This window comes from Remersonia thermophila, chromosome 4 (genome assembly GCF_042764415.1).
Source record: "Remersonia thermophila strain ATCC 22073 chromosome 4, whole genome shotgun sequence".
NCBI classification, from domain to species: Eukaryota; Fungi; Ascomycota; class Sordariomycetes; order Sordariales; family Chaetomiaceae; genus Remersonia; species Remersonia thermophila.
The window spans coordinates 939,856-967,701 of NC_092220.1; the positions used below are offsets into that span (position 1 = coordinate 939,856).

Below are 27,846 nucleotides of genomic sequence, written 5' to 3' on the forward strand. Positions count from 1 at the left end.
TGGTCCCCGGGATCCGTTCTCAACGAGGAGGAGACTCTTGTACACAGTCCAGACAACCGTGTGACAGAAGTAAGCACAAAGCCAGCATGTGCTGCCAGCTCTTTTGACCCCTCAGGTCGATGGCTTCCAACACATCGAGATCCAAGTCTTGAGAGAAGAAGGGTGTATATGGATGTAGACGCACACATCTTGTTGGTCCCTCCTCTGCCACCGCGTAGGTCATTCGCTTTCCACCCCCGAGGCATACGTATATACAACACAGGACAAAGGACAGCTAAACCTTGAAGAACGAGGAGCACAAACAGTCCCCCTCATATGTTTCATATGTTTTTTATTGACGGTGCCGTACCTGCGCCGTTGCCTTCAAGGGCCTCGATGGCACGATCCCCTGAAGCGTAAACCAGAACCAGACAAAATAGGACCATCCATCCAACACCAAACCATCCGTACATTCTCTCCGGTTTGCCAGATAAGGTATATCTCCCCCCATTTCAGGTTAGCATCCGTAAAACCATGTCGGATTCATTACCCGGTCACCATGAACAAGACCTTCCTCCTCCTGTAAGAACACACAAATACACACACACATATCTAGATTCCCCCCTTCTCCTTGTTCCCCCACCCACTAGGACCCCCCCCCCCCCCCCCCAAAAAAAAAAAAAAAAAAAAAAAAAAAAGAGAACACGATCAAATAATCATCATCGAGTACGGCACGACCGCCTTATCCACCACCGGTTCTTTCCGGCTCGTAACGTCCTTCTCGTCTCCCCAGCGCTCAAGCCACTTCTCCTCCCGCTCGCGCGCGGCATCGAACGCGCGCCGGCACTCCTCGGGCAGGAGGGCTCGAATGTCGTCCGACACCGCGCGTAACCCCTTGAAGGGAGCCAGGAAATCCGCGGCGGCCGAGGCCTCGTGATCCGGGTTGCCGGCGGCGGGGCGGAAGGGCAGGTCGTACGAGATGGGCGCGACGCCTGCGGGAGGGGACTCGAGGTGCATGTCCATGACGAGGAAGTTGCGGGCGATGGAGGGTTTGAGCGGGGGGAAGACGGCGGAGGAGGAAGAAGAGGCTTGTCGCTGGCCGTCTTTCGACGCGGAGTCGTCGCGGTCGATGACCTGCTCGATGCGGGCGTGCGTGGGCTGCATGATGCGCGGGTAGTGCATCTGGTTGGTGTGTATGTCGTAGACGCCGTTGAGGTTGTTGCGGCGCACGGCGGAGAGGATCGAGTTGAACTGGCTGCGGAGCGTGTCAGATCACGATGATGGGGCGACGGGTCTCTTTTCGCGCCTTGGGTGCCTGCTTACCTCGCCTCCCGCGCATGTTCGAGCTGCCAGTTCACATCGTTGACGGCCACGCGGCGTTTCTTGGTGTCGACCTTGACGTTCTGTTGCGGGGCCGACGTACCGCCCGAGTGGTAGACGGAGCTAGCGCCATGCCAGGCAACGTACTGGTTCTTGTTGTACGGCTTGTCAGGGTCGTAGATGTCGTTGGGGTCGGCCAGCTCGCCCTCGACGACGCCCTCGGCGCGGGCCTTGGCCACTTCGTAGTCGTCAATGATGCGGCGGCCGCCGACGATGATGAGGGCGCCGAACTCGCGGAACACAGAGCGGGCGGTCACGATGCCTATCGAACGACCCTTGTAGCTGTGGGGGATGATGTCGCGCTCGATCATGTCGCGCTTCTCCTCGTCGTTGACGATGATCTTGTACAGCTTCTTGTGCTTGGTGAAGAAGAGGTACGAGTCGCGGAAGCCAACGCAGCGGGCGGGCTCGGTGGAGAGCATGTAGAGACGCTCGCCGCGGCCTGCCACGGTGAAGGTGCGGCAGCGGTATTCGCGGCCGCCCTTGAGGTTGCCCAGCTTATCCACCTTCTCCTCGCCCTCCGGATCCTCGGGCAGGTCGACCTCGTCGTTGACGATATCCATCATGGTGCCGGCGTTGTCGATCGATTGCTGGGTCGGCTGGTAATGCTGGCCCTTGCGTCCGCCCCGACCGCGCCAGCCGCCGCGCCCGCGGCGCCGGGGTGTCGCATCCGGGTTTGGCGGCTCGATGGGCAGCGTGTCCCAGTCAGGGGGCCGGTTCTTCGGCGGCCGGCCTAACCGGCGACGGCGCACGACGGGCTCGGGGGGTGGCGTGGGCGATTTGGCGGATTCCTCATCCTCTTCTTGCGCATCCTCCTCGGCGGCGGACCCGTCCTCCTTCTCGGCATCGTCTTCCGCGTCGCGATCGGCCTCCGCGTCATCCTGGGTGGCGGCATCGGGCATGGGCTCATCCTCATCGTCGATCCCGTCGAAGGTCATGGGGGTGCTTTCTGCAGGCGGGGGGCGGTCAATATGTGGGTTCGCAAGCGCCTCTGCGTCCAGAGCCATGAAGCAAGCTTGTAGAGGCAAGAGAAAATCAGGCTTGGTCAAGCGGGTGCAATACGGCGGCGGGGTGCGCGCCCAAGGGTTGGAGGTGTGCCCTCTTGTCTTGGTCCGCGATGTCTGCAACGGACAACCGTGTGCCTCGTGCGCGGAGAGGTGTTTCTTGGGGCAACGAGGCAAAGGTCGGGGCCGTGACGGGAGGGCACCGCATGCGGTGTGTGCACAAGCCAAGGTTCTGTGCGAGGCCGAGGGGCAGAGGGAAGAAGGCTCGGATGCATTGGATGCGGTCGCCAAAGGACCTGGGGGAGCTTGGAAGCAACCTACCGAGTGCCTGCTGGGCCCGTTTCGCCGCGGCGCGGCTGGTGCGTCGAGCAGGCATTTTGAAAGACGCTGGCGGCTGCCGTGCGACTCGAGAGGAATTGGTGGAAGGGCGGGGAGTTGCTTGGATGGTTCGCAAGGAAGCCGTCGTTAGGCCGTGCGGTCAGCGAGGTGCGTGCGCTTTTGGATGGGCGTTGCGCGGGTGGACGCGACAAACAAGAATCATGGAACGGAAATTGGTGGAGCTTTCTTGGCAGAGAATGCACAGACCATATGCCGGAGCATACGGTGCGAACTACGACGAGACCTGACGGGTCTACACTGTGCCGACCTTGGAGACCATGCCAACGAACGACAGCAGTCAACAAGCACGCAGAACCACACGGTGAGGGAAGGGATTTCTGGACCGTGGGAACGAATCTAGGCAACCTGGAAGCAAAGAATTTCACGTTCCATCTCTGAGCTTGACTTTACAAGTACACTCGGCGGGGCCACCCGCTCGCCCTTCATGATGCCAGGATACCCGAGTGTCACTCGGTTCTGTTCTATGGACTGATGTTTGTCTGTTTTCTTGGGAGACCTAGCGCTCCTCGTCTCAGAAACACACCGTCTAGACAACCGAAGCCTTCCGGCATTGTCAATCTTTACCGATTCTCCGTCGGCCAGCCTCCCTCCCCGCCAACTGCTCCGGAACGATGGTGAGCGAGTTGAACAAAGAGTGCAAAGCGCATGCCGACTGCCCTCCCGTGGTCGAAGCGTGTTGAAGCCAATACATCTTTCAGTACGGTAACGACGCCTTGATACATTCTCAGCCGAGACGTCTCGATCAACACCCTGCCACGGACTCTTTGCTGTCACGCAGCATCCGACGGACCCATGCCTGGTGAGCGGTCCTGTGGCCTAGAGGAGGGCGGTCCCGTCCCGTCCCGTCCCGTCCGTGTCGGGACCCTCCCTGGCAGCCTTCCGGCTCTGCCCGGTCTTCCCCCACCTCGTCTTGGGCTCGCCACCACCCGCCATCTCATCCCGGTCAACAGGAGGACTGCGACGACGACGACGACGACATGTCGTTCTTAGCATCGTTGTCGACGAGCAGCTGCCACCTCTAGTTGACAGGCACCTTGTCGGCGTTGGCCAGGATCTCGTCAAACATCTCTTCGTGGAACACCTGCTTGTTGAGAACCTCATCCTTGGCGGCGTACAGGTACCGGTAGGCCGTCTTGACGGTTCCGTCGCTGACGCTCGACGCAACCGAGATTTGCTTGGTGGTACGGGGCTCGCCCACCAGGTGCGATGCCATGTAGATGCAGGCGGCCGCCACCGACAGGGGCGAGCGGCCGGCCAGATCCGTAATGTCGCTCGACTTCTCCGCGAGCCGGCGAGCCACGCTCTCGACGCGCACCCGGTTGATAAAGTTGAGGTTGCTGCAGTAGCGGATGCAGAGCTCCTCGGGGCGGGTGGAACTCTTAGCCTCATAATGCTGGACGAAGCCGCCAATCGCCTTGACCACGGCCTCTTCGCCGCCCATGGAGTTGAGGAACTTTTCGAGCAGCTTGAAGACCCGCCCGATCTCTTTCTTGGAGACCTTGGTCAGCCCGTAGAGCTCTCGGAACGTGCGCGGGACGCCCGTCTGCCGGCAGGCGACGAAGATGCAGCCGGCAATGATGGCCTCTTGGGACTTGCCCTTGAGGGCGTTGTTGTCCACCACGAGCTTGTAGATGGACTTGGCCGTCGTGGCCACCTGGGACCCCGCGCTGATGCTGTCCGTCAGGGCCTGGATGTCGTTGTACGCATTCATCAGGGCCTTGGCGTTCTTGTCCAGGGTGATCTTGTTCTGCGTATGGGCCAGGCTCCTAGCGCCCTTGCCGCCGTCGTAGGCGATGGACGTCTGGAGCTGGTCGCCATCCAGCATCAGGTTCGGGCCGTCACCGACGCGCGAAGGGTCGTCGCCGCCATTGTCATCACCAGAGAACGTGCGCCACTCGGACCTCGTATCGATGATTCGGTCGAGGCACAGGCCGCATGACCCGCAGACCACGTCGCCCGAGGAGTATTCTTCGACGAGATTCGGCGGGTGTTCTTTGCACTCGGGACACACGAGGATGACGTTGAGATCTTCCTTCCACTCTTCCTTCTTGGCGCTCTGGGGGTTCTCGAAGGCCGAAAACAGGTCCGACATGTTGACGGGCCGAATCACGCAGGGTTCTGTGTAGCGACGGGCTGCGAAGTCTAAGGCTTGATGACGGCCGATCGCTGATGGATGGCGCTGGATCTCGATTACGCTTGGATGACGGCCTTGGTGGCTCACGGAGGGATACGTTTTCTTGTATGTTCAGCTCTTTGTCTGGGTGAACAATCGAGACAGCAACCAATTCCCAGGCAGGGCCTTTGGCGGGTCCTTTGATGGGGGACGCCGGAAGTAACCTATTTATGCCCGCTCAAGGAAACGCGCGGCTCCCACCGTTGACGGCTTGCGCGGGCTCCCGTTCAGCACTGGCGACGAGGACAGTCCGTGATGAATGGCCGTGCGTCTGATTGACGACACGTCGTCGCGCTGGGGAGAGAACGAGCGGCAGGTGGGAACGCGCTTCTGGTCAGAACGAGAGAGGGCGTTGACCGGGAGCGGGAGATGAGCAAAAAAAGGAATGGAACGACAACGAAGCAGCTTTTTATCGCCGCGATGGATGGGAGCGGCTGATGGGTGTCGGTCAGCGTTTGGTTGCCTCGTCGGTCGGGGGATGACCAACATTCGTAAATGACTAAGCAAGCCTAGCCTGGGCTCGCCAGATTAGGTAATCCTTGCTTCGGAAGGCCTCCAGAGTCCCAGAATCCCAATCACGTGCGTTCGCGTTCAGGGCATCTCGAGTCCTGGCAGTCTTCAAGTCGACAGCAAACCCGGGTTTCTAGCCCCCAACTCTGGGACAGTAGTTAACAGTAAGGTGCGGTGCCCAGCAACCTATGCGGGCCTGCGAATATCTTAAATGGTACAAAAAGCCTTGGCATCCATAAACAATTCCGGGTATCATCGCTCAACCAAACTCCGTCCAAAAGCAAAGAACGGTACAAATCAACAAGATCCCTTCCGCTTCAACACTGTCCCATGCAGCACCGTCGGCTCCTTTGACCCTTTCAGCCTCCATTCGTCTCTCTTCATTTCCCTCGAGAATGCCGGTTGATTCCCGTCTTGTTGCCACGCAAGCCCAAGATGTTTTTCTCGCCCATCAGCCGTGAAGTCGATTTCACATTGGCGATACTGTGCTTGGCTGACTTGCCGGACGATGTGGCGCGGATCTTGGCGGCGGCGTGAAGGACACGCTCCGGCTGTTGGCCCGGTGCTTCGCCGGCGCCGGCCTTTGCAGGATGGGCACGGTGCCCGACGCCCCGGAAGAGCTCATGGGCCTGACGGCGTTGGCCCTGCTGGTGGATGCCGTCGCCGGGGGCGGCGCCGTTGCGGGATGCTTCTCGCCCGACGCCGAGCGCTTCCTCCTCTCGGTTGCCTCCCACCGTTTCCAGTCTTCCTTGAGCCGGCTACCCGTCTCCTCTTGCTGCTCGATCTCGGATATCTCCTGGTCGATCTGGTCCGTCACCGTCATCGTCGTTGTCGTCGTCGTCGTCATGTTACCGATGGCGCCTCTGCTCGGCTCAGACGTGGCCGTGTTCTCGAAACCGGACCCCGACCCGGACCCGGACCCGGACCCAGACGACCGCGTCGCCAAAGACTTCCGGATGATTTCTTGCCTGCGCTGCTCAATGTCGCCAAACGGGTCGGCCTTGTTCTTTTTCCGCCGCTTCGCAATCTCGTCGTACGTCAGGAAGGGGTGCAGCTCCTTGTCCCGCTTGTACTGCCGGCGTCTGGCCCAGATGATGATGGCCCAAACCGAGATGCTGCCAAGAACGATGATGCCGCTGATGACGGCGCACACTATCCATACCACTGTGCTGCTCGTAGTCTGAGACGTGCTGGTTTGGGGCGATGGATGCGCGGGGCCGGAGGGTAAGGACGTGTCCGGGCCCGGATCTCGGGCGCCGAGGAGGTGGGTGATGGCTGGCATCGTAGGGTGCTGGCTTGACAATCAAAGGTTGATGGTCCGTTGAGAAGGGATTGTCTCACATCCACGAGGGGTGGTCAACCATCAACAGGATGGATCAGCACGTGAATGGACAGAGCGATCGGTCAGCGTAGGCGCGGTTCCGCGGTCGAGGGGGGAGGTCAGCATGGTATTATACCGAGGCGTGACCCCACGACGGTTCCCGACCCAAGGCCCGGTGCTCAGCCCATCCCGACGGCCGACGTGCTGGTAGTGACAAGAAAGCCACACCCGCAAAGCACCGTTAGGTACCACCGTATGAACCATCATCGGATCGCTGTGAGGTGACGGCGCAGAGACCTTTCTATAATTGGGTGGTGGGCGTCCACGGCTCTGGGAGTTGCCGGGGGACCAGCGACGCTAACTTCCTCGGCCTGCCGTGGTCCTCGCCCGTCGCCATGTGCGGACCTCGATGGAAGCTGCCTGCCGCCCGCCCGTTTGATGGTCCCCACCATGACCTGCTGTCCAGCCCAAGGGGGACTCTCCAGGCCCTGGATCGTGCGGCTGTTTGGCCGCCAGGCAGGGGTCAAAGGTTCGAGTGCTGCCTCTCGAGGCGCAGCGCTTCAGCGCGGGGTGGCTGCGCTGCGCGGGACACACGGCACATGTGCAACCCGAGCTGTCGAACACCAGGGCAAAAAAGGCACCTCGATGGCACATTGCAGCGCACGCATCGCTGAGCCAGGGAGCCGCCGAGAGGGCAATATCAAGAAGGTTCAATGTTACCGTCATTTACTTGAACCGTAGGCCGCCTGCTAAGGTTCCCGTAAGAGCAGGCTGACCTGGAAGTGCAAGACGGTGATTGGCCGATCTGTCCCGTCCCAGGCCCCTTCAGCGGGCTCACACAACCTATTCCGGAACTCCTCCTCGGCTGACGGCGAGCTGCTTGGAGCAGGCGGATGCCTCTTTCGGTCACGTACGCAGTTGGTTATGCTTCCTATCGACAGACGGATTGTAATGTGAGGCAGATTCTTTCCGTGCTCACGGCGGATCCTAGAACAGCACTCAGCAGAAGCGGCAGCAAGAGGAGAAGAAGGTCGGACAGGATGCTCAATTCATCGCATTACACAGCAAGCTCAGGTAAGGTAAGGTGCAGCATGTACATACGCAGTACAGGAAAGGGAGCAGAAGGTAAGACGCTCCATCCCAACGCAAGGGTCATCCGGTAAGCTGAGAGGAGCCAAAGAGGCGCGAGGAACCGCGCACGTCCGGCAAGGCGCCGCAATCTGGAATCTGGGGGATCCGGGCCTCTCTCCTCGTCTCCACCGTGATCTCCATCCCGCTCCAGCCCCATATCGTCAAACATGTCAACATGATGCCATCATCAGGCCTTGTCACCATTCCCAAGCGCATTGCGGTAGCTTGGGAGACCAACCTAGAAGGGGGAACTCGGATGCACCAAAAAAAGAACACAAGCGAACCGAACCCCCCTGGTCACCGTCGTCTTCAACCCGCACCAGATCCGAAAGTTCGGTCGACACACCAAGAGCGTAGCATCCCGCCAAGAACGCCTCATGAGCGGTTACGAACGGACTGGGCCAGAGACATCTTTGGGATTCTGAGGTTTTTTTGGATCGCGTGTTTGGTGGTGGCCTGTCCAGCGGTTCACCGTACAAGCAATTTGTGTAAGTATATACAAGTAGAAGTGGGTGGCACGCAGAGCACATGACATGACGCAACTCCATACGACCAAAAAGTCCCGGAGCAGTTCCGCGGCCACCTCATCCCAGCGACGCTCATGCACGCTTCGTTGACCGAGTCTCAAACGCCAGGGGGGAAAGCTATCGCATCGCATCGTATCGCTCAACGGTGGCGCACTAGACTCTGCAGCACAGTTGTCGGGATTGGATCGCTCAGTCCAACTACTAGTAACTAGCTTCAACCGGGTTGCCCTTCGCGTTCGGAATTCCTTGGTTTTGTTGAACGTGTCCAGCCCCCCCATGAGCACGCTTGACATGGATGGCTCACTTACAACTTCATCACCGCCTGCCTGCATCCGTCCTGGCTTAATGGCGAAACTCACTGGCAGCCATCGCCGCCACGAAGTCTCCTCTCCCCCGTTCGTTCCAGCTGTTTGGATTGCCCGCCTGTTCGTATCGGACCTGTTGGCCATGTCTGCGGCTGGACGTGGCGTTCGGGGATGCAATGCACGCTATGCGGTCTTGGACCACCCATAGCATGCAACAGGGCAGACGCGAGATGGCCGATGCTAGAATGTCGAAACTAACATTATCATTCGTCCATGGCTACAGAGACAGTTGACTTCTATCCAAACAAAAGTGTCCGTTGTTTCTATGGGTATCCCGATTCAACTCCAATCCCAATCCCGTCCAGTTCCAAGGGTCCCCATCCGGCCAAAGTTTCAGTGCAGCCCAAATCCAGTCCAGCCCAATCCGACGACAAACGCATCATCGTCACATCACCCGGTCGTCGTCGTCGTTCACCTCGACCGCAAAGTCAACCACGCAGCCACCGCCCTCGGGTCCGTTCGTCCATCCGCCCGCCCGCGTCTCCCCCCCTTCCAACCTAACCCCGGACGCCGCTCCAATGCTCGTGCAGGTATGTAGACAAAAATAGACGAAACAGAAAACCATCAACATCAATCACATCTCCTCGCTCTTCTTGTCCCGGGTCAGCGTCCGCGGTGGGGGACAGACCGTTTCCTCCGACGGCGCCGCCGCCCGGTTAGACCCGATGGCGCGCCACTTTTCGTCGCCCTCGACAGCCTTCTCTTTCTCGTGACCGCGGCCGTGGCTGCTCGTGGCTCGGCTGCTGCCGCTGGACTCGTCGTCGGAGTCGTCATCCGCATCGCCGCCGTCATCAAACTTCCCCTTGCCGCGAGGTTGGTGCTTCTCCCTCTCCCGGAGCGTCATCTCATCCGCACCCGAGGGTTCCCGCATCGTAGGCGCCGTAGGCGTTGCTGTGCCGGCCGCATGGTGGAAGTGCTGCTGTCCCTGTTCAAGGTCCACGCGGCTGCTGTTGGTGCTGGCACCGACGTGCGTGCTGCTGTCGTGACCGCGGACCCATCGTCGCCAGGTGAGGCTGATGATGGACGAGCTCCCGGCCGTCGAGAAGCGGTTCTGATGGTTGAGCTGCGGGCTGGGGAAGCTGGTGCGGCGGCCGTGGCTGTCAAGGGCAGCCGAGAGGTGTTGTCCGTCCGAGCCGTTGGTACGGCCGTCGCTGCCCTCGATGCCGAGGAAAAGGCGGGTGCCGAGGCCGAAGCGGCTGACGGGGATGTGGAGGAAGTTCCAGATCCTGGATGGAGTTAGCATGGACCTACGGCGGGCGGGAAAAACAGACGAGCACAGAGAGCAAAACACGCACCCCAAGACGGAGAGAAAGGCATAAACGAAGGGCGCTGCGGCGTTGGCTGGCAGTCCCCAGTAGGTATGGCTGTCGGGGAACGGCTGCTCGCTCAGGGCGATCCAGATCAAGGCCGCAACATAGCCCATGCCGAAGAGCACACGCGCGGCCAGAGCCCAGCCGGACCAACGGTTCCTCGCGCGTAGCATGATGTACGTGTCCAGCACCATGTCCGCGCCAGAGCAGGCTATAACCAGAATGCCCTGGCCTCTGCATGCCGCGTCACACGTTAGCAGCTGTTCGTCTGGAGGGCCTAGGGGCGCAGCTCCTCCCCCCGCTAGCGACACCCGGGAAACTCAGAACGCCGATGGACTCACCTCCTATAGCCTATGGGATTCTCAGACACCATGGAAATGGTAATTGAATAGAACAGCACCAACACTATCGCGGGAAAGAAGTGCAGCGTGGAATTCGTAAAACGCAGCCAGGTCCGCCTGTCCCACGGCCCGGGCTTTTCCTGATCGGCATACGGACCGAGCTCGGGGACATAGACGCGCGGTTTGCCGTTTCCCTCCTGCGTGTTCGTCCTGCTGGGCGGGTCGGCACTGGCGTTGGCAATCGCCGCTGCGGTGGCGGCTGCGGTGATGGTAAGGGCAGCCGTGGCGTTGGAATTGACATCTTCGGCCGAGCGGCCGTACCAGTAATAGTCGAGGGATCGTTCCGAGATGGACGCGGCCGGCGTGCTGTGGTCCACCATGTCCTCGGTGAAGCGCGACTGCCGGCGCGGGCCGAGGCGTGGTTTCGCCCCGTTGGGAGTGAGTGGCGAGGGAACGTACGGGGAGGACGGCGCCGGGAGCGGGCGGAGGCCGGCCTTCTCCCCATGTGTTTCTGGCTCAGCCATGGTGGGCTTGGTGGTGAGGGACGGGCGTCTTCTCAAGAGGGGCCGTCAAGACCTGAAGAATCCGATGCGAAGAAATCGAGAGAGTCCTTGACGGGCCTGGCCGATAGAGGTCCAAATCCCCAGGCGCATTTCACTCGGTACCCGACGTCGAGTCAAGGCGATCCGGAAGCAAGTCGAAAAGAAGTCGATATCGATGGATCGTGACCCGGTGGATGCAAGATCAAGGTTGCTTTCCCATGAGATCGTAAAGCTCGAAACCGGATTCGCTCTCACAACGAACCCAGGAACCTTGCTCTCTGGAGCCCCTTCAAACAGTCTCTCGGCTTTGATCGGGGTCCAGCAGTACGTTGGAAGGCTGAGCAGTGGCGCAAGCAGAGAGGCACGGGAAACTGCCTGATGGCCCAGGAGCGGCGCGGCGTCGGAGGGATGTCAGGGACGGATCAACGAAGGACAACCGAGAAGGACCCCGTGGCAGATATGCAGCAAATCGGGAGATGCTAAAGCTTGACGCAGTTCCAGACTGGGCTTACAAGAAGCAAAGAAAGGTGGGCGAAGGGGATCCAAGCGAGGAGCTCAAGAGAGGGGGGGGGGGGTGTCTGAACCTCCCTCTGCTTGCCACCACGAACGAACAAAAAAAAAACCAATCACGAGAGAACAAGACACAAGGGAAAACCAAGAGGGACACGGGAGCGACAAATGACCCATTAACCATTGACAAAATGCCTGAATATCAACCGACGTTGCATTCACCTGATTACAACCCAAAGATGCGCCTTTTCCTGGAACGTCTAAGCCCAGGAACCGAGGTTCCAACGGCTGCAGGGGAAACGGGACGATGGCACGGAGAACGGGTCAGGGGTCCTAGTCCGTCTGGACCATTGAAGAAACGCGCCGGGGGTCGCGATCTGGGGAACCAAGGCCCACCCCTGGAAGAAAACCCGCTGATTGCTTGGTTTCTCCTCTTGTGGCATTTCCTTCTCGAAAAGGCGCTTGCCAATCACGAGGCGGCATGAAGGAAGAAAGCAGGGGTTGTTCATGAGCAGATGCGTTGAACGATTTGGGTGGGTGTGCGTGCGTGTGCGGTGTTGGTTGCTCGACGACGGAGGCCAGACGGTCAAGTGAAGGAGGCAAAAGGGAGATTGCGGGCAAACCCGGCATCGGAGCTGACTGGAGGGTGCATGACAGCGGCGCGATGCAACTCGAAACGCAGCAAGCCTGCCAATCGACTGTGATGCTGTGATGCATGCATGGCACACAAAAGGATACATCAATAAAAGCAAAAGAAAAAGCAGAGGAGAAAAAGAGCAATGATAAGACGCTGGCGACATGTGCCGCGAACCAAGATGCTACCGGCGGCTCGACCCCGGACGCCTCCGCCAGGGTCTTGCCCACCACCATCCCTCAACCATCCTCAGAAACGTATTCTGAAACGCCGGCTCAGATTTGCCTTTTAACTTCATGGTCAAACAAACGATGCAGGCGCTCCCGGTTGCACGCAAGGGCTTCCGTAGAAACCTCGAGCGACGCCGCCGAGCACTGTCATCGCGACCGAGACTCAGAAGTATCTGTACAACATTGTCATCACCGCCGGGGTTGTGGGAATACGCCGCAGAGCTGCTTTTCATGAGGAAATGAGCGTGGTCCCTTTGACGCGGCCGCTTTCCATCTTGGCCGTCCTGGATCCGAATTGGATCTGCAGCGCTAGGATCAGCAAACATGGGCGCTCGAGGTTGAGAAGCTTTGTTGCACCATGGCCGCACTCACAGCCCGTTTCTTCTCCCGCGCCACCCCCTCCATGCCCAAATCCAAGGCTAGGAGGCGGAGCACGCGTTTGCCGGCTTCAACGCCACCGATGCTGTCGTCGGCGTCGTTTTCAAAGTCGCACTTCTCCCAGGCGGGCGTCTCGATGGCCCATCGAACCAGGCGCTCGTCCAGAAACGGGAACCTCACCTCTTTTCCCCAGTGCGCCATGACGCGGTCATCGCGGCCGAGGTTTCGCTTGCCTAGCCGGCCGACGTCCAAGAGAAGCTCGTCTACCAGGCCGGCGTAGCCCTGCCGTTGGAATCCCACTAGGTGGCGGGAATAACCCCCAAACAGTTCATCGGCGCCTAGACCGGAGAGCAGAACCCGAGCCGGGGATGCGTATGGAGTGGGAGGAGCTGTGGCATCCTCGGCCCACACACCTTGTCCGCGGGCAGCAAAGTAGAGCGCGTATGCGATGGAAAGATCCATTTCCGTGTTGTGCGGATGGATCAGCGAGATGACCAGCTGGCGATGCGTCTGGGTTTCTATAAATGGGACGTTAACCTGGACGAGTCAGCACCGCGTACGTTTTCAAGGCGCGGGGGAGCACGAGACTCACAGCCACAAAGCGGAACTTGCGCCCGGGACAGACCCTTTGCAGCTCTGCAAAGGATTTCCTCCCGGTGATCCTGTCCGGGCAAGCCTCGTAGAAGTCAGCCAGGTCGCCGTTCGCCTTGCGCAGCTGTGCGACCACCCGTGGGTTCTCAAACGCGACGTTCAGCAGGTCGACGGCCTGGTCGGGGTCGAGCACGTCGTGGCAAAGGCGCGCGATGGTGGTGCAGTCAAGGCCGCCCGAGAAGAGCACAGCGACGCGGGTCCTGTCGCCGTCGACATGCGCATCGGGCGGTGGCGGAACGTTCAAGACGCGCAGCCTCATCGCCTCAAGCAGCTGATCTTTCAGCGCTTGCACAGAGGGCGACTCCCTCGTCAGCCGACACGAACCGGCGGGCAACGCCTTGTTGAACCTGCCGATGCCAGAGACCTGCGACAGCAAAGTAGCGTAAGTCTGGCCGGACGACAACCCCAGCGACGATGGCCTCGACGGTGGTCCACCGAGCGAACTGTACTCACGAAATCAGCGGCATCTTCTTCTGCTCCTTCCCGCGCGACGACCCAGCCACACCGCCGCGGCGTCGCATCTTCGCCGTCCCCCAGCCGGAGCACGTACACCCCATCCGCCTCAACCTCCGTCCACCCATCCCCAGCCCCGTCCTCCCCTGCCACGCTGCAGAGCTCCAGCCCGCCACTAGGCGGGCGCCTCTGCAGAAGCGACCTCCTGCCAAGCCGGTCGCGGCCGAAGAACACGGATCCAGACGCCGCGTCGAAAAACACAAACGCAAACGGGCCTTCGATGCCGCGCAGCACGTCCAGGACCGCGTGTTCCCTTTCAGCGGCAGACACGCTAGCAGCAGGAGCCGCAGCAGCAGCAGCAGCAGCAGCAGCAACCAACCGCCCCAGCACCACCTCTCCGTCATTCTCCTCCGCCTCGACCACGCGTTTCCCGCCATCGACATGCCACGCCTCGCCGTTCCAGCAGAGAACCGAGCCGGAACCCGGAGCGGAGGAGCCGGGGTCCGCGGAGCTGACGTTCCCGTCCCAAGAGGCGACCAGCGGCTGGCGCGCGACGTGGTCACCGCGGAGGGCGAGCACGGAGGACGTAAAGCGCAGCGACCACGTGGTAGACCCGGGGGTGGCGGTGCAAAGGACTTGGCCAAAGTGATCGGGACCGCGGGCGAGAAGGCGGTGCTTGAGGGGCGGCGGGAGCTCGGGAATGGAGGACGGAGGGGAGGGAGAGAGGAGGGCGTGGATGCCGCACATTTTGGTTTTCTTGGCTCTTTTGCGTTGATGCTCTTCCTCCCCCCCCTTTTTTGTTTGTTGACCTTGATGTACCTGAAGATTGGACAATGGTCGGCTTTGGTGGTTGAGATGACAACAACCGGAAAGGTGGAAGGCTGAAATTGATCAAAGAGTTGACCAGGGTTGTTGGATAACTAGGAGATTCTTTGGCAATAGGACTGGTTGCTTAGTCAGCATTCGGAGCCTCCCTCCTTCGACCGCATCAACACCCCTACTGTGTACTCTACATGCTGCTTTTCTTCAACGAATAGACATGAAAAAAAGCAACTAGAATACGGCAGACACAGCAAACATGTTTCATATTCTCCGGTGCATCCATTACGGCGTCAAACAATCTCGATTGTCGTATCTGACCCAGGTGGGCTCGGTTACGGAGCCTCCACTTCAGGACAATCTCCCAAAGCCACAACCAAGACTACTGCAGTATGCCCTCGAGAGCGGTAGGAGGTAGGAATACCATCTCCCAGCAAGCGCCTAAGCCATTCAATTCTACCAGGCTATGTAAATACATCAAGAAAGATGCCAAGATATCGCTGCCGCCCTCCCCCCCAGTCCGCCCAATGAAACCCAACTACCAGTACACGCGAAAACCCCCTCAGAACCTTCAGGTTGGCCTGTCCATTACGGAGGTGTATTCCTTGCTCTCCCCTCCCAGTGCTCGTCCCCATGTCGCTATTAGGTTGTTGAAATCCTCTTCACCCTTTCCTCCCCCCCCCCCCCCCCCAATCAAGCAGACAGTGCTAGACAGGCATCCACCGCCAGTCCAACCCTAGCCATAACACGTTAGCCAAGCCAACCACAAAGACATCACGGGATCCAACAGGAACAAGGTCCACGTACCGTCCCTCTTTCTGATACACCACGTCGCTGATCACCTCGCGGTCCAAATCCGGGAACATGCCCGCGAGGGTCTCCACGATATTCGCATGCTCTGCGCGGTGCAGGCGCTGCGCTTCAGCGGCCTCGGCGCTGGCCTGCCGGGCCGCCGCCTCCTCGGCCGACATCCGCTGCCGCACATGCTGGTCGCTGTCGCCGCCCCGTTCCTTGGGTGGCTTCGGCGTGCGCGCCGGGCTCGCGATGCCCATGTGGCTGGCCCCTCCGCCTCCTGTTGCTGCGGGCGCCGCCGACGAGGAGGGGGGCGGGGTCGGCTCATCCAAGAAGATCCGCCCGATGGTGCTCAGCGGTCGTTGAATGGTCCGCAGCAGGCCCGTGATCGCCGGCCGCTCGTCACCGCTGCCGCCGCTGTACTCGCCGCTGGTTCGGGGCTCGTTGGGCGTTCCCGAACGGCGAGGAGCGCCGGTGTCAAAGGACGGTCTGGCCGATGACGGGCCTGAGTCGTTTGCACCCGGGGGCCGTAGGGAGGCTTGCTTTTCCGACTGGAAAGGCGGTGGTGGCGGCGACTCGGCGCGGTGTTTCTCTGCGATGGCCGAGACGGCGGCCTCAACATTCCGTTCGAACTCTTCGTCTGTGATGGTTAACGTTGTTCGGTCCATGTTTTCAATGAAGTGAATGGCGCCCATCTATCACCGTCGGTCAGTCAGTGTCGCAAAGGTGACGCTAGGAGGAGGACGGACCAGCGAGGAGAGGTAGTAGCCGGCTTCGCCGCCCAGCTTTTCTTGGTTGCGGAACCTCAAGATGTACTGGACGTTGGAGACCAAATGCTCCGGGTTCGCGTGCAGCACGACGTAGATGAGCAGGGGCATGAAAGAGTCTGCCGACGAGTCCGATTTGGTGTGTTTCAGGAGACCTGCCCAACGTCAACATCTGCGTGCCAACGCCGAATCACGTCCGCACCCATGACAACGGCCACTCACCGAAAATAACCTTGCAACAGTTCAGTACGCAGATGATCTTGTCTCGCGGAGCGCGGTACGATTTGATCTTGAGAAGTTCTGGACCGAGTCAGCAAAGAGCACCGGGTACCCTGACGAGGGGCGGATACGAACCCTGCTGCGCAAGTTTGAGGAACCGCTTCCCGCTTTCGCTGACGGGTGGGATATCGAGATGCTCCTCCCTGACCCAGCTGTATATCTGGATCTTTTGGGAGAGGATCTCATCCCTCTCGACGTCTTCCTGGTGCTGTCCTCTCCTCCCAGGTCCCATGGGACGGTCGCCTCCCCGCTTCTTCTTGCCTCCCGGGATCGGTTGGGGCGGCGGAATCGCTGGCGAAAAGGTCTGGGTGTAGAGGCGATTCATGACGAGTTTCTCCATGCCCTCGCGCGCGTTGTCGAACTCGGCGTCCGACACGTCCCTCCACACCTCGCACTGGGCCATTTTGTTCGCAATGAACGCCAGAAAGTCGCTGATGATCTTGACTTGCTCGTGCACCATCCATTGCCGCTTGCCAAACTCGGACAGGAACGACTTAAGATACCGGGCGACCGGGTCAGCCTTTTTGTGGCGAAGCTGTTCCAGGAACCGATGAAAGTCGAACGGCAGGGCGGGCTCCGGCTCCGGTTCCGGCGGCGGCGGCCGGTGCAGAGCCATCGGGGACATGGGGGATTCGACGTTCTCACGGTCGTCGCGGGGGCGCGGCGGAAGGGGCGCCTTGTCCTTTGGCGGAACCGGCGGCTTCGGCTCGTCACCATCCGTCCTTGATCTTATGCTCGCCGGTGACGATGCAGAAACCCGGAGACCCTGCAGCTCCTGGAGCTGCTGCGCGATGTTGGGTGCAAGAGGTTCCAGGCTCGACTTCCGCGGCGGGTGCTGGATCGAGGTTCCCAGCAAAGGAGATGCCATCTCCAACCTTGGGCTCATGACCTCTTCGACGCCTGGCCCGCCGCCGTCTTCGGGGAACTGCTCCATGATGCTTTGGATCTCGGCCTTGGAGCCGGGCTCCTGCTCGTCTTCGCTCGTGTCTCGCTTTTCATCGTACGCAGCATCGGACCTCGTCGGAGACGGGTCCTCGGACCGCAGGCGGGGATTCGAGGATGGAGATCGCGATGGGGGCCGGGAAAAGCTCGGCGTCGGCGGCGTCGGGTCGACGTAGGGCTGGGCTTCGGCTTTGAGGTGCGGGGTGATGGTGATGGGCGCCGGGCGCGTTGTCGGCTTCAGGGTTGCAATGGACGAGGCCAGAGAGTTGGCCGCATCGTCGAGCAACGTCTCCGTGGTAGGCTTTGCAGCCAAGCTCGGCGTCGCGTCGGGGGGGCGGTCGTCTCGTTGGGAGTGCGGCTCATCCCCGAAGTCAAGGAGGCTTTGCTGGCCCGTCCCAGCGCTTGGGGCTACATGGTTGCTCCCTTGTTGCGTGTCGTCCCTGGGGTTGCCGGGTTGGCTTGGAACACCTTCGTGACGTTGAGGAGACATGCAAGGAGTCCGCAGGACGGCGATGCGGCCGGGCGAAGTTTCGCGCAGGCGAGGTCGGAGGTGGGAGTCAGATCTTGGATCGCTTCGCCCTGGTGAATCGCTTGCGGCTATGGGCTGGCCTGTCCGGACCGCTGAAGAGCCGTGCTGCTGTTCGTTGGGTCGGGTTTGGTGGTGCTATATGAACCAGGTCAGCCTGGGGAGTTGTTCAGTTCCGGATTCCTGAACCTGAAGCTGAAGTTGTTGAGATGCCAAGCAGCGCGGATGATGAGGATGATGACGATGCCCCGCCCAACGCATTCGGGTAGCGGATGCCCGGCGCAAAGCGGCCTAGCAGGGGTCGACTGCACAGTGTGGGTCCGACCAGCGTCCCTCTGTAAGTAACGGCTGGTACAACGTGGATCTGTCGACAGTTGGGCGTCTACCACGTACTTTTACATGATCCATAGGGGAAACCCGATTCAATTTGCCTGTACCCGAAGCTGTCAGGGCATTCAAAATCATAATCCCACAGGGCCTTGTCTTTCGACTCGGTCGGGTGCCACTGTAATAGCACTTCAGGTTATGGCTTTGATTCTTGGACCAATCTGTCTTTATGACTGGGAAAGTCTTCATGTTCTTCGCCCTGATGACCTACTCTTGAAACGCATCGCTCCCTTGGCCGCAGGGGGGGTGGAGGCGGTGGTTACTTACACAACATCTGAGCATACCACGGTTACGACGGCGATCCAAACACCTTGACCTCAGGTTGCTTAACCCTCCCGTCTGGATTCCAACTTTCGTGGATACATCTCCACGGAATTGCATTCCCTCCGTTACCAGTTTCCTGTCACCGACTTCGGTCCGAGGTTTTCCCATGCTCTCCCGTATTCAATCACCCAAAGGCTCTGAGGTCCTGACTCTGGGCTTCTCATGACGCTGTCATAGCATGCCAAACCTGCTTGAACAAGGGTTAGCAGACGTTTGCTAGCGAGTACCTGGCGAATCTATTCTCAGACAGGTCGCAGCCCTGATTGCAAGTACTAAGACGTACGGCCATGGAGAATGACGAATGTTAGCAAGCCATAGGGACCAGGTCGAGACATTCTGCGGTCCGAGCACCTCGAGAGCCGGCCACTGGGCCTTGTAGCAAACTCCAACCTAGAACCTTTGGCTCCAATCGACAAAGCTTCCCAGGTAAGAAGTGGATGACGGGACAGCGGATACTTTTCCCATTGCCCTCACCATATGGCCAGCGCATTGTACTTCGTCTCCCTGGTGACGAAAGTGCGAATTACGCAACCAAACGTCCTTGTCCGAGATTCTCTTGGCCAGCTGCGAACATATCCCGAGTCGATAGGGGCCGTCTCCGAGAGGACTCTGAGAACCAGCCAGGCGCACTCATCCTCCATTGCCCCGGTTGCGTCCATCTCCAAGAGGAGCGGAACCTGCATGCCTTCTGGGCCATGAAACAAGCCTCCCGTATTCACGTGTTGAAGCCTGGTGTTGGATTCACCGCATGTCAGGAAAGGCTGCCGTGGGAGGTGTCCGTGATGCTGCGGAGGGTATCCAACTCGAGGAATCTCAAACACGGAACACGATCCATTCAACCATGCAAGCTACCTAGGTAGGTAGGTATCCACGCTTTCCCGCAACACCGTGTCCCAACTGCTCTCCCTTGTTTCTCTACCTCTCACACAACCCCGAAATTACTGTCTTTGACTCCCTGGGAACTCCTTTCCAGTAGCACTGCGGTATCCGGAGCGGATCTGACCGGCGATAAAACGATCCTTGGCCTGCTCTGCGGCGCTCTCGTTAGACTGCTGGCCCTCCTTGAGGACGTTTTCCTGAACCCAGTCGATTCCTGTTGATGAATGCATGTCCACGTCAGCTGGCCAGTTGTGGGAATAGTGGGGAGGATGGTAAAAAGGGGGGTTCGAGCAACCAAGTTCGCAACAGCTATCAAGTCAAGAAGCGGGGCTGAGGGGGGACCAGAGACGGCGATAACAAGAGAAAGCAAGGACATCACCACTACGGACCTTTGTCAAGAGCGTCCTCTTTCTTCTCACTCTCGGGGCCACCGCCGACCATGCCGTGGAGCTTGTCCATGAGGCCGCCGCCCGAGGTGTTGCGAGATTGGGTCTGCTGGGTGTTTGTGGCTTGGCCCGGGGCCTGGCTGCCCTGGTTGCCGCCGGTCATTTTGTTGATGAAGTCCATGATGGATGTAGGGTTGACGGCACGATATGAAAGGCAGCCGAATATAAGTTACAACTTTCAAGAAACGCTGAATCCAATGCTGGCTTCGACGGCGTACGGAGAACCTCGAGAGGACAGACGAAGGAGAGCAGAATCGTGTCGAGGAGAACCAAGCATATATAGGCATTCCCATGTCCCTGCACCCGGAACTTGAGCCCTAAACGGGCCATTGACCAGTCAAGCTGAAAATTAGCTTTCCATGACGACAGCAACGCCCGCTGGTGATGCAAACGGAAGTTTGCCATGCTGATCTGGGGTCCGAGTCGCATCACAAGGTGGTCAAGAACAAGGACGGCCAGAGCACCGGGCCCGCTCTCCTGAGAAACTTCGGATATCCCACTGCTATGGTCATTATTGGAAAGTTGTGCCAATTCAAAGGACTCATTGGTTCACAACTCAAAGGTGGGCAATCCATGGGGGAAGCAGTGATGTCACTGACGATGGCCACTGTCCCATGTGGTCTGTGCTTACTACACAGTACGCAGTAAGTAATGCCAACCTTATCGCTTATCGTGGGACCCCACTTCCCGCCCGTCGAGCTGAGCAGTTCCGGCCGCCGTCGGCCGTTTGCTGCCGGAAGCTGTCCTCTGCCGGATCGGTGGTCGTGTAAGACCAGGCTGACAACACCCTCCTCCCCGCCCATTGTTCTCCTCGCCCGCGACCGCATCAAGCTTGGTATATCCAAGCATCCGAACTCACGGGCCGCTCCCAACTTCAAAAAGCAGCGCGACCAATGGACTACGTCGAGCAGCGCGTGGCGCAAGCCGCCTCCAGCCATGAGGCCACCGCCAAGTAAGCTCTCCCTGCCGTCTACCGGGACGCCCGACTTCTTCACCCCTTTCCTTCTCCCCCGCCCCAAGCGCTGCTAACGCTCCCGCCCCCGCCACCAGCACCCTCCTCACCCCTCTCAACGGCCTCCTCCTCGCCGCCCTCCTCTACGTCGCCTACGCCTTCCTCTTCCGCAAGCCGCCTCCGCCCGAGGTCCCCGCCGAGCCGCCGGCCACCGTCTTCCGCACCTTCACCCCGCGCACCCTCCTCCCCTACAACGGCGAGAACGGCATGCCCGTGTACCTCGCCGTGCGCGGCAAGGTCTTTGACGTGACGCGGGGCCGCAACTTTTACGGCCCCGGCGGGCCCTACTCCAACTTTGCGGGGCGCGACGCCTCGCGCGGCCTGGCCTGCGGGAGCTTCGACGAGGAGATGCTGACCAAGGACCTGGACGGGCCGCTCGACACGCTCGAGGACCTGGGCCCCAGCGAGATGGAGGCCCTGGGGGGGTGGGAGGAGAGGTTTGAGGAGAAGTACCTGGTCGTCGGGAGACTGGTGGCGGCTGGGGAGGAGAAGGAGGAGTGAAAGAGCGGGGAGGTGCTGGGTAGATGGAGGATGGGGACTCGGCTAGGCACTGTCCATCTCGATCGGTGGAGGGATTTTGATGCGTTGTCATTGTTGTTGTTGTGCGTTTGATCAGCAACATTTGGAGCCCTGTTCTTGCCTCAGGCGTCTGTCTACATTCGAGACCTGTTACGGATGCCATGGCGTAACTCCCTGGTGCCAAATGATCGACAACATAAAACTTGACAAGCTCATGGTTTTCCCATGCCCTTCTTACCCTCTGTCTCACACAAGACTGGGAAAGGGCAGATTCCTTTTTAAGGGGCCGGGGTAGATGCAGATCATGATGTGTTTGCAAAAGGGGGTTGGGCCTGGGCCGGTTGGGCCGCAAGGGTATGTATTCTCAGGCAGACGGCCGGCCGATGTCGATCTGATCATCCAACCAAATTACCAGCGAGAGGCTGCTGGGGTATATATATTCGTTTGCTATGTACAAGCCATCATGGGTAGCATGCTGAAAAACACACGGCGAGAAGAACTGGACCTGGGGGTTTCCTTTCCCCTCCGTCATCCCCTCGCGCCCTTATAGTACATCTTTGATGCATTTGGCTTCAGCAGCAGCGCAGGCGTCAATACCATCCTGGATTTCCATGTACCGGGTCTCGGAACCCCAGTGACATGTTGCCAAGATGCCTTTGTAGGAGGTTCCAAATCCTTGTTGCCTCCCGGGTCTCATTCTCCTTCATCAGATGCTGGACCGTGTCGAGCCCCAGCCACCGGAGGCGTGCCAGGTAGCGAGATGGTGAGAGTCGTGAGCTGGCATCTGATGTCTTGTACGAGTCTTCCTTCGACAGGTACTCGACGGCACGATCGGCAGAGGGATGTGCCGGGTGGTGCAGATCGAGGTGCGCCATCTCGACCGGCGTTGAGCCGACCTCCTCGCCCATGGCGACGAAGGGGTCAAACAGATCGACCGGGGGCTGCCTCCGGACGATGGTGTTGGGCATGGTGGTGTGGAAAGCGAGCTTGCTCCACGCCCGGCGGAGGACTTTTGGATGTGCGTGGTGCTCCTTGACGATGCCCTCGGCCTTCAGCATGGCGGCGTAGGCCTGGTCGGGCTCCGGGGCGAGATACTTGCGGAAGACCAAGAGGTCGATGACGTAGGCGGCCGTCGGACCGGTCCCGGGCGATGGGGCCTCGGGCTTTGTGATCAGGCGCTCGAACCAGGACCATACCAAGCCGTCCAGGCCGTCGGCCACCATGAAGCGGACGAGGAGACGGGCAAAGCGCACGTTGGAAAGGAACGAGAGGTCGCGTTCTTGGCCCGAAGAACGCAGCCATTGCGCCACGAGCACTCCGGCGCCGGTGGGCTGCAAGCCTTCCTCCATATCGAGCGTCTTGGTGTCGACGTACACCTGCTCGAGAAAGCCATGGGCCCGGGTCAGGTTCATGAGACCCCGGGACACGGCCTTTTCAAAGATGGCCTTGTGCCTGTCGAGGGCGTTGCCGTAGCCGCCGGGTGGTGGCTCGGACGCCGAGGCGGGATTGAAGAGAGGATTTCGGAGGATGGCATGCATATGGCGGTCGGTTGGCCGGGTGGGGATCTGATCTGGGTGTGCTTGTGTCGGGTTTGAGGAGGAGGAGGAGGAGGAGGAGGAGGAGGGAAGAGAGGTGATGCGCGGCGGTTGGCTTGGAAGGGAGGATCGGCTGGGAGCTGGAGCGGCGAAGCCATATTCACGGTCGAGCTGCTCGCGGAACGAAGCCTTGATGGCATCAAGGAGGCGCTGGCACTCGCGCTTGTCGAGGGGGAGCGGTTGGTGGAGGGGTGGGAAGATGCTCTTCAAGGAGCCGAGGACCCGGGTTTTGTGCATTTTGGCGCGGTGCAGGTGATGCAGACGAAGCCAATATCGGTCAAGGAAACGATTTTGGATTGCATTTGCGGGCGATGTGCGGTGCAGTCGAGAGCGCGGGACGGCGAGTGCGCCGACGGTTGGTAGCGTCGAGTTCCCCTCCTCGCTGAGCGTTGGGATGGCGATGGCAGATGCAGGATGCTGGGCTCAACGGGCGTCGAGTGGAGCTTGCTGGATTGGCGGGCCCCAGCCGACTGTTCCCCCGGCCAGATCCACTGCTTGCGGCACTCCCGGACGCCTCAGTGGCGATCGTGTCACGCCAGCACCTGCTGTAACTAGTTAATACTGCGTACACAGTACACCACCCCAAAAAGGAGTGCAAATCGCGTATCCACTGAGCGTACGTGTACCACACATTTCGGGGGATCCTTTCGACACCTCACAGAGCCACCACACCATGCCCTTGCCTCGGCCGTCCTCTCGACCCCCAGCAAACCGAAACCTAAAGGTTTCCGGAGCGCTGTGTGGTACCTCTGTGCTATAGGTACCTGAGGTTCAAGGTTTGGTGCTTGAGGTCATGTGATGCGGAGGTGGCAGGCGGCCCGCAGGGACTGGACCCTGGAAATCCCATCCCCCTCCCTTCCTCTTCCAACCCTCGCGTTGACCCCAGATGGACCCCACCCTGGGCGGGCAACGTTGCCAATCGGGGACGAGGCTGGAACGCCCTGTCGCTGTAAGCTCACCAGGGTTAGGTTGCCTTCCCCGTCATCTCCAGCCCAAATCGAAGTCTCCACGGCAGCCAAACCCAAAGGCGAAAACCGAACCTTGTTGCCTCGCACAGCGGGCATCCACCCAGCGATGGGCCATGCTGAAGCGGCCGACCAGTAACCAGCGACCAATGACCACTGGCTGACCGGGCACCCAGGCAGTAACCAACCACTGACCGCACACCACTGGCCACTGACCGCACACCACTGACCACTGCCCACTGCCCACTCACTGCCCACTGCCCGCTGCATCTTCCATCCCGTCTCCCGACTTGACCCTGCTTCAGGTCCTGGGTCTTTCTCCTCCCGTCCTCCAATCCCTCCCTTTCCACCAACAACAAACAAACCACACAACCACCAAAAAAGCCTTGGATCGGTCCATCGCACGGATCGCCCCAACGATTCATCGCGCCCTGTGCGAACTCTTTTTTTTTTTTCCATCATCATCCTCTCTCCTCCCCATCCTCCGACTCCTGCTGCTGCTGCTGCTCCTCAATTCTTGCGCACCGCCTCGTTTTTTCTGTGGTTGGGTCGACAACGAAATCTTCGTCGGTCCACCACGCAACAACTCGCAACCAACACCCAACCCACATCATACATAACATAGCTCAGCAATGACTGAGGTACAGTCCAGACCCGCCGCCGCGCGCGGCAGACACTCGGGTCGCGGCGGTCGCGGCGGCATTGCTGCCCGGGGAGGAGGTCGTGCCGGTGGTCGGCCCAATGGCGATTCCAAGGAACCAGATTCATCGCTGCCCACCCTTGAGGATGAGGGCGAGATCGCCGACCTGAAGCAGCAGTACGGCTCCAAGGTCGATACCATCAAAGAGATGTTCCCCGATTGGACGTCGGTCGATATTCTCTTTGCCCTGCAAGAGACCAACGGTGATGAGAACTTGACCGTCACCCGCATGGCCGAGGGTAAGCCAGCTCCATGCCAGCCTCGCCATTTCTTTCTTTTTTTTTCCCTTTTTCCCACCTGTCGTCGCGTCCGCCTTTGGCCATCCGGAGGCCCCCATCGGAAAAATCATCTGGATGCGATGCCCCTGTGATTTTGGGCCTGCTTGCTAACGCTCCATGTCTCCGTGCCGCAGGAACCATTTCCCGGTGGAGCGAGGTCTCCAGCCAGAAGAAGGATCGGACGCGCATCAAGGCCAAGACCGACAGCACTCCGGCCGACGCCGCCCACGGGGCCGGGCCCCGGGCTTCTCGGGGCGGCCGTGCTGCCGACAGCGGTCGCGGCCGCGGTCGTGGTGGTGCTCGCGGCAAGCCCGCCCATCCCGCCACCAACGGCACACGCGGCAAGGATAGCCAGCCCCTCTCGGTCCCGACCGAAGAAGTGTCGGAATGGAACACCAAGCCCAAGGAGGACGCCCCAGCTGTCGACGGGCCTGCCGCGACACAGCCTCCCGCCGCTTCGACCGCTCCGACGACGACATCAGCCCCGAAACCCGCCCCCGCTCCCGCCCCCGCTCCCGCCCCCGTAAAGACCTGGGCCAGCATGTTGAGGCAGTCCACCGCCCCGAAGCCAGCTCCGAAGCCCAAGGAGCCACCCGCCAAGGCACCCGAGCCTGCCATTGAACCTCTTCCCGCTGCCGAGCCCGCACAGCCCGAGCCGGAAGCTCCTGCTCCTGCCCCCGCCCCCGCCCCCGCTTCCGCACCTGCTCCCGCTCCCGCTCCCGCTCCCGTCGAAGAGCCGGCGCCCGAGCCCAAGGAAGAAGCGGCTCCTGCCCCCGCCCCGGCTGCCGAAACCGCCCCGGCTCCGCCGGCACCCATCGTTCCCGCCGTTCCCGCGATCCCCGCAGTTGTTGTTCCCGAAGTGGCTCTGCCGCCGCCTAAGGACCAGCTCACCGAGAAGAACCTCGACCAGATCAAGGATGATTCCCACCCTCCCGTCACCGAGACCGCCGCCAGCGAGGCGGCGGACTCGTGGGACCCGCGCGGCGCCATGCCCAGCGCCACGGCGACTCCCATCTCTGCTTCCCAGCAACAACATCAGCAGGCCGCCCGCGCCGCCGCCAGCAAGCCTGCTGCTCGCACCCCCGTCCACCACCCCCGCCGGATGCTCGACCAGCTCGAGGCGGTCCGCATGCCCGGCAACCGCGAGGTCGACCGCGCCGCGGTCCAGTTTGGCGCTTTCAGCCTGAACGGCCCCATCGACGACGACGTCGACGGCGATCGCGAAGAGCCCGAAACCCGCCCCCAGCCCCCTCAGGACTCTCCAGGCGCCCAGCCCCGGGCGTCTCTCCCGCCTGCTCAGCCCGCCCCTGTCCCCGATGCCTTCCCTGCCCAAAAGCCGGCGGCTTCCCAGATCCCTACCGGACCTGCCGGTATGAATCCCCACGCCTCTGCGGCTACTTGGTCTTGCATCGCTAACTTGTCCTTTGCAGCCGCTGCTCCCGCGGCCCCCCAGGCGGGCACTCCTGCCACCTCGCAGAGTACGTCGCGTCATGTTGCCAGCCAACGGTGTGCTCCCTTCCTTGCTAACGCGCGTTTCCCTTCAGGTACCGTGCAGCCGCCTGCCGCTCAGAACAACCAGCAGTTTGGTCGCTTTGGCCAGCCCAGCGGCCAGGATTCTGCCGCCTCGTTCCCGACGTCGAAGCCCTTTGAGCCGTTTGGACAACAACCAACCGCCGCGGCTGCCCAGAGCCAGTTCGAGGGCGGCTTCCCAGGCCAGGCCCAAGCCCAGGGCGCTCAGCCGCCGGCCCAGCAGCAGCCTGGCGCTCCCTTCAGCTCCGCCCCGAGCGACTTCTCGTCGTACTACACGGCTGACCACCCCAGCCGCTTCAACTATTACAACCAGAGCTTCGGCCCCCAGGGCACGCAGGCTCAGCAGGATGCCCTGGCATCGCAGCCCCAGAGAGCCTTTGGCGGATACGCCCCCGGCAGCGATAACCTCGGCCAGTACCCGCAGAGCGGCGCTCAGTCGCGCTTCGGTGGCAGCACCGTCGCCGACTCGCAGACCGCCACGACGGCGGCCCCCGGCCAGGCCACGACCCAGGCCCAGAGCGGTCCGGGCACCCAGAGCCAAATCCACGGCCAGCAGCCTCCCGAGTACCCGTACAACACCCCCTATTTCCCCAACTACTACTACAACATGGGCTACACCGGCTACGGCCAGGGCGGCTACCCGTACGGCAAGGGCAACTTTGGCCTCCCTAACCAGTACGGCATCAATCCCTCGACCCCTCACGCCTACCCCTCCTCCGCCTTTGGCGGCTCGGGCTTGAACCGGGATGACTACCGTGTCAACTCCGGCCAATCTTCCCAGCCGGGTCTGGCGGGCGGGTTCGGCGGCGTTCACGACGCCTTTGGCCGCGGCGCGTCGGCGTATCAGTCGCAGACCGGCCAGTCGTTCAACGCCCCCGGTTCTCAAACCGGCACCGGCCCTGCTGCTGGTGATGACCTGAAGCCCTTCGGCGACGCCAAGGCCGCCGGTGGTCCCAGCCCCTCCCTCGGCGGACCTAGCCCGTCCCTGGCCGGCCCGAGCCCCTCTCTCGGCGGCGCTGCCCGCCCCGGTTCGGCTGCCAACAGCGGCCCCGCCCAGGGCGGCCTCCCTCCTCCGCAGTCGAACCAGCAGAGCAACATCAACACGGGCCCTTACGCCTACGGGAACCCGGCGGGCTTCGGCCAGAACTTTGGGAGCTATGGCACCTACGGCGCCTACTACCCTCGGAACGGAGCTGGCTGGGGGAGCAACTACTAGGAGAGCTACATTTCTTGAACCCCGCGTCCGCT

General features: G+C 60.8%; 10 protein-coding genes across 10 annotated transcripts; 2 read left to right on the forward strand and 8 right to left on the reverse strand.

Annotated features, from left to right (window-relative positions):
• Window positions 1-687: 687 nt before the first annotated feature.
• Window positions 688-2,739, reverse strand: VTJ83DRAFT_4378 (uncharacterized protein; the record flags this gene model as incomplete). The annotated part of the gene is made up of 3 exons (XM_071010860.1): window positions 688-1,234; window positions 1,303-2,308; window positions 2,685-2,739. 3 exons carry the CDS (start codon window positions 2,737-2,739, stop codon window positions 688-690), a joined length of 1,608 nt encoding a protein of 535 aa, XP_070865828.1.
• Window positions 2,740-3,780: 1,041 nt separating this feature from the next.
• Window positions 3,781-4,854, reverse strand: VTJ83DRAFT_4379 (uncharacterized protein; the record flags this gene model as incomplete). The annotated part of the gene is made up of 1 exon (XM_071010861.1): window positions 3,781-4,854. One exon carries the CDS (start codon window positions 4,852-4,854, stop codon window positions 3,781-3,783), a length of 1,074 nt encoding a protein of 357 aa, XP_070865829.1.
• Window positions 4,855-5,914: 1,060 nt separating this feature from the next.
• On the reverse strand, window positions 5,915-6,727 carry VTJ83DRAFT_4380 (uncharacterized protein; the record flags this gene model as incomplete). The annotated part of the gene is made up of 1 exon (XM_071010863.1): window positions 5,915-6,727. One exon carries the CDS (start codon window positions 6,725-6,727, stop codon window positions 5,915-5,917), a length of 813 nt encoding a protein of 270 aa, XP_070865830.1.
• Window positions 6,728-9,363: 2,636 nt separating this feature from the next.
• VTJ83DRAFT_4381 (uncharacterized protein) lies at window positions 9,364-10,964 on the reverse strand (the record flags this gene model as incomplete). The annotated part of the gene is made up of 3 exons (XM_071010864.1): window positions 9,364-10,015; window positions 10,085-10,333; window positions 10,441-10,964. 3 exons carry the CDS (start codon window positions 10,962-10,964, stop codon window positions 9,364-9,366), a joined length of 1,425 nt encoding a protein of 474 aa, XP_070865831.1.
• Window positions 10,965-12,585: 1,621 nt separating this feature from the next.
• On the reverse strand, window positions 12,586-14,585 carry VTJ83DRAFT_4382 (uncharacterized protein; the record flags this gene model as incomplete). The annotated part of the gene is made up of 5 exons (XM_071010865.1): window positions 12,586-12,657; window positions 12,729-13,072; window positions 13,148-13,271; window positions 13,327-13,749; window positions 13,839-14,585. 5 exons carry the CDS (start codon window positions 14,583-14,585, stop codon window positions 12,586-12,588), a joined length of 1,710 nt encoding a protein of 569 aa, XP_070865832.1.
• Window positions 14,586-15,350: 765 nt separating this feature from the next.
• VTJ83DRAFT_4383 (uncharacterized protein) lies at window positions 15,351-17,927 on the reverse strand (the record flags this gene model as incomplete). The annotated part of the gene is made up of 5 exons (XM_071010866.1): window positions 15,351-15,393; window positions 15,465-16,144; window positions 16,199-16,371; window positions 16,439-16,516; window positions 16,571-17,927. The coding sequence occupies 5 exons, from the start codon at window positions 17,925-17,927 to the stop codon at window positions 15,351-15,353; spliced, it is 2,331 nt and encodes a 776-aa protein (XP_070865833.1).
• Window positions 17,928-19,612: 1,685 nt separating this feature from the next.
• On the reverse strand, window positions 19,613-20,120 carry VTJ83DRAFT_4384 (uncharacterized protein; the record flags this gene model as incomplete). Its single annotated transcript, XM_071010867.1, has 2 exons — window positions 19,613-19,767; window positions 19,943-20,120. The coding sequence occupies 2 exons, from the start codon at window positions 20,118-20,120 to the stop codon at window positions 19,613-19,615; spliced, it is 333 nt and encodes a 110-aa protein (XP_070865834.1).
• Window positions 20,121-20,892: 772 nt separating this feature from the next.
• VTJ83DRAFT_4385 (uncharacterized protein) lies at window positions 20,893-21,512 on the forward strand (the record flags this gene model as incomplete). Its single annotated transcript, XM_071010868.1, has 2 exons — window positions 20,893-20,951; window positions 21,050-21,512. 2 exons carry the CDS (start codon window positions 20,893-20,895, stop codon window positions 21,510-21,512), a joined length of 522 nt encoding a protein of 173 aa, XP_070865835.1.
• A 608-nt stretch (window positions 21,513-22,120) lies between these two features.
• On the reverse strand, window positions 22,121-23,362 carry VTJ83DRAFT_4386 (uncharacterized protein; the record flags this gene model as incomplete). The annotated part of the gene is made up of 1 exon (XM_071010869.1): window positions 22,121-23,362. One exon carries the CDS (start codon window positions 23,360-23,362, stop codon window positions 22,121-22,123), a length of 1,242 nt encoding a protein of 413 aa, XP_070865836.1.
• Window positions 23,363-24,722: 1,360 nt separating this feature from the next.
• Window positions 24,723-27,814, forward strand: VTJ83DRAFT_4387 (uncharacterized protein; the record flags this gene model as incomplete). The annotated part of the gene is made up of 4 exons (XM_071010870.1): window positions 24,723-25,029; window positions 25,203-26,438; window positions 26,499-26,546; window positions 26,613-27,814. 4 exons carry the CDS (start codon window positions 24,723-24,725, stop codon window positions 27,812-27,814), a joined length of 2,793 nt encoding a protein of 930 aa, XP_070865837.1.
• Window positions 27,815-27,846: the final 32 nt, after the last annotated feature.